Here is a 13469-nt window from a genome sequence, read left to right on the forward strand (position 1 = left end):
GGATTTTAAAATAGAAAATGTGTAGGAACCCTGTTAAAAGAAACCTTTTCTCTGTCTCTCTCCATTCAACTGGATCTCTCAATGTTCTCCAACATTCCATTAGTTGTTACTACATTGTACATGTTGTCATACATTGTTCATATTTAGCCATATTTATTCTGCCCTTATAAGATAACTACTAATACACTGCACATATTTAATTTATATTACTCTAAACCACCTTCTATAAACCAACTGTATACTACTGTCTACACGGCACTGTGTCTTGTCCTGTATATGCACCACCTGTCTATACTTTGTATATCACTTTTCTGCTTTTTTGCACTTCTAGTTAGACACAAACTGCATTTTGTTGTCTTTGTACTTGTATTCTGCACAAATAATCAAAATATGTCAATAAATGCTGATGTAATTTTGACATCAATGTTTGTCGCATTTATGTTTATTTGACATTGAAGCTTGATATTGAATGATATCAAAACAACATCAACATCTTGACATCAAATAGATGTAGAATTGACATCAAATGCCAACAAAGCTTGACATGGAAATGACATCTTGATGTAGAATAAATGTTGAATTGACATCAAAGCTTGACATTGAATGATATCAGAATAGCATCAAAACGACATCAACATCATGACATCTTGATGTCAAATAAATGTCGAATTGACATCAAAGCTTGACATTGAATGATCTCAGAATAGCATCAAAACGACATCAACATCTTGACGTCAAATAAATGTTGAATTGACATCAAATGCCAACAAAGTATGACATCAAAATAACATCAAAACGACATCGCGGAGGTCAAAATCTTGACGTCAAATTGACATCAGTACATTGACGTCGATACAACTTTCATTCTAGACCTGTTTCTAGACGTAATTTTGACGTCGATGTTTGATGTCATATTGATGTTGAATTGACATCAAATGCCCACTGGGAGAGAAGTCTTAGTATGTTAAACTTAGGTCACTAGCCTATGGCGTTTACGTTTTGATAGCTAGGTTATTTTGCTAGTCAGGTTACCAAGGTCCACATTCATCAATGGACTAAAGAGAGAAGTTTCAGTCATCATGACATCACAGATTCTCCCACTAAACATTGGACGTCGTATGGACGTTGAGATGATGTCTATATTGCGTCTGTCGGTCCATGACCAATTCTGAACTTTAGAACGACGTGCAAACTAGGTCCACTATTTGGACATCTAATAATGACCCCATTTGTACGTCAATATGTAGTTGAACATTTGGACGTCGGTGTAGGTCACTTCTTTGGACGTCTAAAACAGGTGCAGGGAATTAACATGATTTAAGTAATTTATTATTATTAGTAGTAGTAGTAGCCTAGTAGCAGTAGGCTAGTAGTAATACAAAATAAATGTAAAATACCAACATTGTTCTTACCAACATGATGAATGTGATCATTATTATTATTAGTAGTAGTAATAGGCCTTGTACACTCTAAAAAATGCTGGGTTATTTCTGCACCCAATTACTGGGTTGTGGCAATTTGACCATTTATTGGGTTATGTTAGCCCATGCTGGGTTATTTTCCATAATCCAGCCACAGGGTTGGTGATTTGGAACTCAATCTCCAACATGGTATTCTACCCACTGTCTGGGTCACTGGTAGCCTAAGTAATGGGTTAACTTACTGAGTATTTTAAGGTCAACATCTCAAGAGTAGCCTACAAATAAAAATGTCAGGCACATTAAGTCACTTTTTTACTGAAAATTGCGAACTGCAACAAATTCTTTGAGAGTTAAATACCATAAGGAATGAGCATGTGTAGGCTATGCAACTCCTGTGTCTACTAGTTGCAAAGAAATCGTTTTGGCTTTGTCTAGCTTTCATTTGGTGATTGCTGATAAAAAAGACACTTTCAACAAGTTGTTAAAGCTACATTGTGTATTTTTTTGAGTTAATTCTAAGCAAAAACCCTTTTGTTCTTTCAAAAATATGTGCTCATTCATGTGTAATTACTTCCACTTACTAATCAAAGTATTCTCGTAAGTGTAGAATCTGCTATTCCAAATACATACGCGCGAGTCGCGCGATGGCTGAATCCATGTTGCGCCTCCATCTTTGAAATACATTCGCCAACGAGGGACATTCCTGGAAATTCAAGCTTCGCCTTTCGCGCTTTTAGGCTTCACTCAGCTGCACCGTGACGTATGGCAGGGGGAGATTAGTCTACTCCTGACTGCCGGCAGATTTGAAAGGTTGTTGAAGATGGAGGATCACACATATTCTCGAGGTCATGAAAAGGAGTCACCAAGGAAGCGAAAACGAGAATTAAAAAGACAACGCGACAGGAAAAACAACAAGACCAAAGTAAATATTGGAGTGGCTTTTCCAAGATGGAAAGAGCTCATGAGGAGCAAGGATTTCAAAAGGGACGCCGAAGTTGCCTGCTTTCTTCTCGACAGGTAATTCGGCCTATTCGTGTAAACCTATACAGTCTATGGTGTAAATTCGAAGTTTTACAGTTGCTTGGCTAACTATAGCATAACGCTAGAATGACGTCTAGGATACTTTTCGCGTTGATGAAAAAGGATTGTCTAGGCTATAACATAAATCTGTGTGCTGTGACGGATCAAAGGGAAAGGGCACTGTAAATTGTAGCCTAGTTATTTTTCATTGCTTTTGCTTTGTAGCCTACACAATGTATCCTAATCTGATAATGCTGGAGTAGCCAATTCCAAGGGTGACGTTTACCTCCTGAGGCCTGTCCTGTAGTCTTATTAATTTTAGACGTAGCCTACTAATTACTAGATTGTCTGAAGGGAAAGTTTTTCACCTGTAGCCTACACCTGGGAATGGGGGAAGGGTAGACTAGTCCATTACACTTATGAATGGAGGAAGGGTAGGTCATTACACCTAATGGGGGAAGGGTAGACCAGCCAGCCCAGAGACTGATCAGACTGAGGGTCAAAGTCATTATCATGCAGAACAATACAAAACTGAACTGACAGAACTGTTTTGATTGAACTTTAGTCAATTTACTATATGTATATGAGGTGCATCTACCAAAATACATTTTCTTCACTGTCATAAAATGAATGCACTTTGTTTGTGGTTTAGTGAGACATTCAAACATACTGCTCTTTTTTGTCCAGCTATGAGAGAGAACTTCGAGCAGTCACATCAACACCACTGAAAGGAAAGCCCTCTAAAGTATTAACTCCAGCAGTGTCCAGCATCTCTAGTGGGACAGACAGGTCAGTCACTGCATGAAAATTATATTTTTAATAATTTGGTGTTTACCATTTTATGTACTGTCATATGTTGTGAAACACTCTGCTTATTCATTTCAGAGATGAGCATCTTGGCGCAATTGCAGAAGCCCCTGAAATTGAGAGCCTTGAACAGAGGTAACCCATCAATGCTCATAATGTCTATATCCTAACCCTACATGTGTTCTCTATTGTATATTTTCATGATATAAGCATTTATATATATTTTTTACAAAGCCTACATGACATGAGCATCGCGGAGGAGGATGTGGATGAAAATGTGTTCAATGACCCCATGAACAGTGTGTAAGTAGTACACCCTATAGACATACCGGTATGTTACTATTTGTACTGTGTGGAAGTTCTTTTTTTCTAAATATGTTATTTCTTACAGAATCGACTGGACAGATGAAGGATCTGCATTCCATCAAAGAGATGATGGAGAGAGGGATGACGGCTCCGACGAAGAGTATCTTCCACCAATTTCTATACGGTGTGTGCTCATCTGTTGTTACTTGGCCATATTTTGTGTTGTGTTTTGTCATACATTTTTACATGGTGCCCGTGTGTTCTGCCTCCACAGAATGGGTGGAGCATTAAAGGCAGTGCAGACTGTTGACCATCTTCCTGTAATTGGGCTTGATGAAACTGTGCATGACCTTTCTGCTCATGAAGACCCTACTGACGAGCCCTTGCCCAGTGTTGAGTTGCCCAGTTACCCAGACCCTTTGAAGGTCCAATGTGTAGATGATATCATCTGTGTCCGAGCGGCAGTGTTGTATGAGACCTGCTTGAGGCAGCTTGTCACACTAATGAAGCTGCCGGTGGACAGATGTACAGGTGTTCTCAGGACTGGTCTGGTGTGTGATAGTGTTGCCCCCTTTCACATCAACATCACTTATAAGGGCACGGCAATGATTGCGGAATGGGTAAGTCCAGGCAGTAACAACATAATACAACTGGTACTGGTAGCAATACCAAGCACATTTCTTGTGACAGCCAGTGTTGTATAATTCAAATCCATTTATCAATCTTCTCTGACTTTTAGATATGTCCCAATGGACATAGCCTGTGGAGATGGAATTCGCAGCCTGTGATGAAGTTTGGGATGCAAGCTGGGGATTTCCTTCTATCCACCAACATTTTGTTGTCGGGGAACAACTATGGGAAGGTTTCCCTATTGTTTAAATTCATGAACATGGGCATGGTGAACCCAAACACATTTTGCACAATCCAAGACACATACTGTGTTGACGCAGTCAAGGAATACTGGGAAGAAAGGAATACCGAGGCCATCCGTCGCCTTCAAGGGAAAGACGTTGTGGTGCTAGGTATGTTGAAATGGTGCATGTATAAATTACTTGCAGCAATGACATATGTTTATTATATAACCTTACTACGAAATATGCCTGGGTTTTTACAGGGGATGGCAGAAATGATTCACCAGGGCATTGTGCCCAGTACTGCAGCTACACCACGATGGAGCTTGACACCAAGGAAATCATTCATGTAGCAACAATAGACAAGCGGCATACATCGTGGAACTCCAACATCATGGAGAAGGAGGGATTTATCCAGACTGTGGACAAGCTTTCCAGAGAGATAAAGCTGGTGGAGATCTGCACAGATGCTCATATCCAGATTGGAGCCCTTATGAGTAAGTGCTCCTCTGATAACATATATGAATACAAATATTGCAAAAAGAGATGTTGTGAAATGCTATGATTTCCCACTTCACAGACCCAGACAAAGGCAAATACAAGGACCTTGGAATTCATCACAGTCTGGACATGTGGCACGGTGCCAAGAATCTGGCCAAGAAACTTGCTGCTGTAAGTTTCAAGACTCATGGGAATCATTGGCTGTAGTTTACTGTTGGGATGAAATATGCATTTTCTTAGCTCTCCATGGACAATTTCTGAAATACCTCAGTATTTTGTTTTTATTTCCCAAAGGCAGGGAAGGTGAAAGGACAGTCCATTCTCCTCCACTGGTTGAAGGACATCGTCAACCATTTTTGGTGGTGTTGCAAGACTGCTGACACCAAAGAGCAGTTCCTTGTAAGCAGGATTGTTATTGTACTGATTGTAGCTGGTAGCTCCCACTATATCTATATATATATTTGTACTATGGGGACCCTTTTCTGTATAACAATTTGTTTTATATATTATGTATTATATTTGTATTTTTTGCACAGGCACTTTGGATTGGCATTTGTCACCATGTCTGCAACATCCACACGTGGCAAATGGGAAGCTGCCAACACAGCGATCTGGGAGAAGGGAAGGAGTGGATCGAGAGAGATTCTAAGTCTCACAAAGCCTTAGTGGACATTGTTTTCAACAAGCGTTGGCTGAAGGATGTCCACAAATATCTGCGTTTCAGGTAAAGCATGTAACATTGTACACAAATTGTGTGTGTGTATGTATGTATGCACACACTAATGTGGATGTGTGTGTGATTTCTTTTCTATTCGAACAGATCAACAGCAGACCTGGAGTCATTCCAGAACCATGTTCTGATGTATGCCAGTAAGCGCTTTGCTTTCACTCCCCCGGTTTATGAGGCAAGAGTTCTGCTGGCAGCTCTTGACTACAATTTCCACTGCAACAGACCAACAAGAACTACATCTGAGGGCAAACAAATGTAAGTTTAATACATGCAGTATTGTCTTGTAAAGTAAACCCACAGGCACACAGTGGTTTGGGATTGGTATGTGCTCTCCAGTTTGTCAGTTGTTGTAATGAGTAATTGACCTGTAATAGTTTACCTTTGTGCCATTACAGTTTCCGAAGACTGTACAACAAACATGCAAGACGATACAGCTTGTACGCCCTGAAATCTGAGAAAACATATGAATACATCTCAGAACTGCAGGGGAAAATTATAAACAAGAGACTCACGAGTGGAGTTGGGATGCCTCGAAGGAGGAGCCTTCGGCCCAATGACCCAAGAAGACTTCGTGTCGTCCCCCCTATACCTCCACCCCCTATATCAGAGCTGATGCGGACACAAGTCAGCAGAGGTCTTGGTATGTGATGCACTTGCCTTTGCCTGTAACTCAGTCTAGGCGAAATAGCACTGTACAGATTAATAACAATATGTTGAACTATAAAATGGTGTGTATGTCTAATGGCACCTCATGTCTTCCACAGGAGCAGCTTTCCAGGAGGCTGCGCATTTAGAATGATCCCTATTGCTGGTCCATGTTGCTTCAAAGGCACCATGAAAAAGGAAGGGTGGTGTAAATGGGTGTAAATACCATAATTTGTTACTTTCTGTAAATAAATATATATTGCAAATAACATTATTGACCATGTTACTGTCATTTGGTGTTTCAAAAGGTAAATTACTACAGCTCCTTTTTTATTATAAGTTTGTGGATGTAATGTATAAGAAATACAGCATGAATGGTCTCATAACAAAAATATTTTATTTTCATAAAAGCAAAATACACAGCAACTTGGGATCACTTTTTTTATATTACCCTGTCCTAGAGACCCATGCAGCCAGAAAATGAAATGTCTGTAGGCAGCATATCTGAACACTCTTGTCATCTGGCTCTCTTACATAGCCTAATACTGTGATGTCCTCCCTGTGAATCCGGAGAAAACCTTCATCTAGGCAGTACTGTGTGAAGTGAGGCAGAAGGCTCACACAGGTTTTCTCTCGATCGGTTGGCATGTCTCTGCAGTGTGTACAGGTACACCAAGGCATCCCTGGCACAGGTTGGGGGATGACATGTCTGCGCTGATGCATCATCAATGCATCAAACACCAGACCAGGCTGCCTCGCTAGCAACTGTGTGGTGAGGTCCCTGTGCTCTTGCAGGCTCATTCCATCCACAAATCTCTAAAGAAATAAGACACAAAAAATAAGATCAGATAGGCTTGTTTAGGTAGCAAAGTTAGATGGTTAGCAAAGTAGTAACAGTACTCTTGTCATTTTTCAAGTGTTTACACAAAATGAAGAATACTATGTGTATGGACAATGAAAAGGTGAAAACATTTTCTATAGACCATAACGTAATCATATGTGTCATGATTTCACTGGCAGACAACACATCATGCAGTTGACTGGCAACAGCTAGAAATTGCTACATATAAACAATGGAGATACAAACAGGGAAGCTACACCAAGCGCGTAACTGAAGCGTTCCGTTCGCAACGCGTAAAATCAATTTTAGAAGAATGGTCTATTTTTTTCTGGTGTATGCTAGTTGCAGCAGACGCAACGAAAACGAACGTGCCTGGTGCAGCTTCCGAGCTAATTTCGGTGTCATTGAATTGATACTGTTCAGAGAAATATATTAAAAACACAAACCTCCGTTGCTTCTCTCCTTTGTCTTTGAAGTTCTTCCACTCTCTCCTCGTCATCTTTGGAGAGTCTTCTTCTTTGCCTAGGAGGTCTCACCGATCCTCTGCCACCGGCTCTGTCTTTTGGCTTCTCTTTACCTTTCCCTCTTCCTTTTACCTTTCCCTCGCACCTCCGTAGCATCGACTGATCTCTGACTCTGCTCACTGAGAAAAATAGTAGGCTACGCTGTAAACATTGCCTTACACTATTAATCTCGTACATACAGAATAAAGATAGCACTGATACTGTACTAACATTAGCATGCATTCGTTTGGGAATAGCTGATGCTAGCAATGAAATAGTAGCCTACCAAAATAACGATAACGTAAAACTATTATTCACTTTACATAGAGGTCATAACCAACATGTTTACTGGCTATATAATTAAATGCAATGTGTATTGTTTTCTAAAGTAACCTCATCGCTGGAAGGAACACTGGACGAAGTCGTAGTAGGCTACTGGAAGCCATGTTAACCTTGGCATGAAACGGCCACCGTAGGAGTTAAAATGCGCTCGGAATGGGAGGGGCTAGAAAGTAATATTCAGTTGGTTGTCATATAGAATTTCACCGCTAGATGGGAGAAGTTCTTACACAAGGTAGCTTTAAACGTTTGCCTCTCAGTCTTGCTCTGCTTTTAACCCTCTGACAGCAATTTGAATTGCACTTGAACCGCACAGCATTGTGGGGCGATTTCTAACGTTCATCCCCTGCCTCCCACCCCTGACAAAGTTTTCAAATCCAGTAACTTCAACTATTACTTTTCTGCTTGTGTGAGCTGTCCAAACTCTGCCATCATCATATCCAAGGTAAGAATTACAGTACTTCTGCATATGCCAATTGAAAACGCGAATTTATTATAAATATATTGGTTTCAAAGTGTAATGTTAACCAAAACCGAACTAAGTCATGTTAGAACTAGCTAGCAATTAGCTAACGTTAGCGAGCTAAGAATCGCTAACGTTGACGGAGTTAATGTTAACTTTTCCAATAGCTAACTTCACCATTATGTTGGATATCTGGAATGGTAGTTAATATCATATCCAAAAATACATCTGTGTAAGATGTCATTGTGAATGTAGTTTTAGTTTGAATGAAATATCAGGCGCAAGTAAGTTAACTGTTATTTAAAGTGTCTCCATGCAGGCTAATATCAACTTAGCTTCTACAGACACAGATGAGAGTTGTTAACGTTAACGTTAGATCATTTCCATGAGACATAGGCCTAGGTAGACAACATTATTTACATTTAATATGCATGTAGTGTTGATATTTAAATACAAAAGAGGACCAGTAAAACAAATGAATGTAGTGGATGCGAATGGGGGCAATTATACATTTGGGGAATTGGGGGTATGATACACTTTAGGTTGTTAAGTAGTGTTTGGCTTCATGTTCTTCATTTCATAGCCCTTATTTGCCCCTTGTTTGATGTGCCTGACTTGCGCCTCAGTAGTAGTGCTTCAGTGATGGTCTTTTTGTGTTCTGTGTGTTTTGCAACTTATTAATTTTAGTCTCCCTCTGTTCCCTCTGTTTGCAGGCGTTATGATGTGAGGACTGCTGCCCTGAGAACGCTGAGTGCATATGTGTAAAAAAAAAAGCCCAGAATTAGTTTTTTTCATTAGGTGAATCTGGTCATGTTTGCAATAATCTGGTCATGTTTGCAGTAAAGATGGGGGAAACAACAGTCGGGATTGGATTGTGATTTATTGTTAATCTGACTGTAAGGTGTCCAGAAGGTAGGAACCTGTTCCAGTTAATTTTACTGAAGCTTCATTTGGCTCGGCAGCAGATTTGAAGTGGAAATGTATGTCTTGGTATGCATTTCCAGTTACCATCTGCTGGTGAGAAAGTCAAATAAAGCTATAGGAAAATTAACTGGAACAGCATGCCACCTTCTCAAATGGGACTGTCGTGTATGCATGGTGTATGTGCAGCTTATTGCTATGCATGTTACACTGTTTTTGCTGTTACTTGCTATATATTTTAACATTTGGGTTAATAGACTCCTTGAGTGGCTGTGTATTGGACTGACTAGGGACACCTGGAGAGGACTGATGGGGATGTAATAGACTGGTTTTGTGCACCTGTGAGGGGGGAGGGGTTCATTCACATTGGTTGATGTAGTAAGTTGGTAGACAAAGTGGCTAGTGGCTCATAAATGTTTGTTGTCCGTTGCAGCTCAGGCTTACATCAGCCGAGCAACAACGCGATCTGGGGGAATGCTGGAAGTGCCAATGAACACCGCCGGATGTAACGTTGACTGTGTCTGCTGAACAACCGAAGTACATTCAGGGAAGGATCCGCCCTGATTTGGACTTGTGGATGACCTGGCGCCGACAGTGCAGTACCGGCTACATCGGAGCGCGTCCTGTGAACTATTCTTTTAAAACTCTGGTCAGCGGACATTCCTTTATGTGTTGTGTCTGTTGTCTTTGTGACTCGTCAGCCCTGCTGTAAGAGCAGAGTGGACAGAAGACGTTGGGTGAGCGGAACTGAATTTAAGGTGTAGCGTAATCAGATCATTGTGTGTGGGTTTAATTATGAATTGCTGTGCCCTCTCAGTATTTTGAATGTATATTCACTAAGGGTGTCACGATTTCGATTTTATTTCGAAATCGATCGAAATTACATCTCAATCTCAAACTTCGAACTTAAAAGTAGAATCGACGATGCAGCCACACCCGCAATGTCACGTCCAGCATGTATGCCAAGATGCACAAACACACATGCACGTGCTGAACTGCAGCGTCAACACTCCTCTAATTTTAGGCTGCAGCCAGTTAAAATATAGGCCTACACATCAACCTACCAAAATCAAAGCCCCTCTTGCTACTTTGAAATCACCGGTGTGGAAGTATTCGTTCATTCACGTCAATTAAAACTAACTTAGCCTACTCAACTTAGCAAGTGAAAAGATGGTCTAATTACAGTCCAAAGTTACTTTAAGGCTTAAAATGCACATTTATAAGTACATATTCCATGAACACTAACCTTGGGTCTCTTCGGAGTGTGCTGAAACAATCAAATTAACGTTCTGTGTTTCATTTTACTATGTTCACGTCTCTGTTTTAGCCTAAAGTTAGTTCTGTTTACATTACAACCTCGCGGTTGGAACGGTTTCAAAGCGGTTTCAAAAGCCCCCCAAAAAAGAAAAGGAAAAGGCCAGAGTAAAGAGTAAATAACATATAAGGAATGCATTAATAGTAATATTTAAAAAAGATCGAAAATCGAATCGAATCGTGACTTTAAAATCGAAAATTACATCGAATCGAGGATTTGGAGAATCGTGACACCCCTAATATTCACCTAGATAACTTATTTACCTGCATTATTAATCTGTTTCTGCTTGCCAGTTGGGGGTGCTTGCGACGGGACTGCAATGTTAGGCTGGGCTGCTGTGAGTCCTCTATGTAAATTTTAGTAACTGTGCAATAAAAGCGTAAACTGTTCTTGAGCCTCATGTGTTTGTGAGTCTGGGGAATTACCGTTTACCTGCAGTAGTAAAAGGGCAATGACAGGACTACAGTTATGCATAGAAACTATAAGCAGTACAGTATAAAATCAATGTCTAAAATGAGTCTGAATTTGACGTCGAAAAGACGTCCAGAAAGATGACGTCAAAAACCGTCCACAAAATGACGTCGAAAAAATGTCTATGAAGACCACATTTGGACTAGAAATAGCTCCTATACGGACGTACTGTGGACGTCATAAATGGACGTTCAATAGACGTCGAAAAAAGACGTCGCCTGGAGTAACAGTCTGCACGTCCAGGTGACTTACATTTGACGTCCAAAAATGACTTAGAAAAGACGTCGTATCAACGTCTCTGCTCAGTGGGTAGAGATTCCTAGCGTTCATGGGCTTTGGAAAAACCTTTTTCCCAGTGAAAACATCATCATTCCGCTATTCACCAGTTTCCGACCTCTGACTTACACATTACGTGACGTGAATGACGCAGAATGATGATGTTTTCACTGGGAAAAAAGTTTTTCCGAAGCCCATGAACGCTAGGTTTGCTAACAGAGTTGCCCAGTTAGGGGCTTGTCATCACTTTTGTCGTCACGTTGTAGTTCGTTTGTAGTCCATGTGGCCTTTCATGTCCATAGATATATATACTGACTAGATGTTGCCTTGACTACTGCTGTTCATTGGAACGAATGCGTCAATCGAGACACCATCTTGCCGCAGTGATCCACTCTTCTAAAATGCATTAGCGTCAATCTAGGCAAAGATCTAACGAAAATAAAATCACCATAAATCATCAAAATCTCCAGCAATTATCTAGTTTTTTGGGTTGTTCCATCTGACAGGCATGTATTTATGGTAGAGTCTAGAGAAAACTAAGCTTTTGGTGGGGGGCACAAAGGTCGCAAACTACAAAAATCAATTTTTGTTATTGGAATTATATATATATATGAGCAAGGTACTTTGGTAAATAATTGGAAAAATGGCAATGCCTTTGTCAGAGGACTGATCTTTAAAAGTGTTCTGTGGATGACAGCATTTTTATCAAATACTTTAGACTGTTGAAGTAGCAAAAACCATAGGCCTAGGTCATAAAATGATAGTAAAGATACATTTTTCCCCATCTAGCCCCTTAGACTCCCATTCATTCTGCACTAGCTAGCGACAGCCCCTAGAGGAACAATGAGTGAACTGCAACTATGTTCGATACAATGAAAGTAAACAGGCTCTGGTTGAGGCCACATATCTCTCATCTCGTTGACTCATGTAAGTTGTAATCTCACCAGAAGTTGCTGTAGATCTGTAGAACATTTACTTCTAGTATACTACTACATACGCCAGTCGTTACTTTTATAATCATGGGTCAATGCTTTGGGCGAACGAGATGTAGCTTAATTCACAAATGAAAAAGCCATGAGAGGTGATTTTCTGACGTTTCAACAACAAAACCGAGTTTGCCATCATTGTGAGAAGTTCCCAAATTTGCCGCTAATCGCTAAAGGTTTTCTATCGCTGGGGATGGCCAAACGTCGCTAAATAGGTAACACTGACAATACGGGAGAACTAGTTTAGAGCTTCAGATCCCCGCTTCAAGATGGCGGCGGTTCGCATGCTGAGAAGCAGAAGGCGACATCTAGTCAGTATATTTATCTATGTTTCATGTCCAACAGTTTTAATGTGACCTTGGGAATTTGCCGTTTTTGTCACTTGAAAGCTCTTCAACCCACATGGGGTGGGGTGCGCTACCTCCTGACTCTGTGATTGGTTAGTGAACTTAGACTCCTGATTGGCTAGCCAAACCTGAACATCGCAATTGGCTATTCAACAGGAAGTGCCAGAACAGTCTCAAAAGTAATTTCTACAGTTTCAAAACATGATACACACATACAAAACCACTCATGATTCTAATGAAGAATCTAATCAGAATGCTTTTGCAGTCAAAATACAGAACTTTTACTGTGCAAATTTCACAAACATCTTGTTGCCTATAAAACCAATACAAAAAGTAGTGCAACTTTATACTTTTTTGAAAATTATACAATTTAAAATGAAACCTCTCTGCTAATATGCTTACTCTGTCAAATAGGCCTATCAGAAACATGCCTTGTTATTGTGTGGTTTACATAACGTTAGTGGTAGGCTAACGTTAACTTCATGTGGATGTGGATGTCTTGTTAGCCTGCCATGAGCTTTGGTTTGGTTCGCTAGGCAAAACATTAACAAAAAAGTTCGTTTTGGTGCACTGATGACAGTCAGGATAATTTCTAACTAGCCAGCTAGTATTGCTCAGTGCATGTCTATAACATGCTTTACTTGCTACCTGGATAATTTCAGCGAATATTCTTAAGGTGAGATGAATGATAAGCTCATTAAACTTCACTGTGTTCGGTGGGTTGCT

General features: G+C 40.3%; 1 protein-coding gene across 1 annotated transcript; it reads left to right on the forward strand.

Annotated features, from left to right (window-relative positions):
* Positions 1-4799: 4799 nt before the first annotated feature.
* LOC143106894 (uncharacterized) lies at positions 4800-6498 on the forward strand. The gene is made up of 7 exons (XM_076271372.1): positions 4800-4902; positions 4986-5077; positions 5201-5305; positions 5443-5630; positions 5727-5891; positions 6032-6276; positions 6401-6498. Exons 1-7 carry the CDS (start codon positions 4800-4802, stop codon positions 6433-6435), a joined length of 933 nt encoding a protein of 310 aa, XP_076127487.1. The 3' UTR covers positions 6436-6498.
* The last annotated feature ends 6971 nt before the right edge of the window (positions 6499-13469 follow it).

The sequence above is a fragment of the Alosa pseudoharengus genome, unplaced genomic scaffold, assembly GCF_046254945.1.
Source record: "Alosa pseudoharengus isolate Yale_2024_CS ecotype anadromous, Long Island Sound unplaced genomic scaffold, YU_APseudo_1.1 YU_APseudo_1.1_scf_6, whole genome shotgun sequence".
NCBI classification, from domain to species: domain Eukaryota; kingdom Metazoa; phylum Chordata; class Actinopteri; order Clupeiformes; family Clupeidae; genus Alosa; species Alosa pseudoharengus.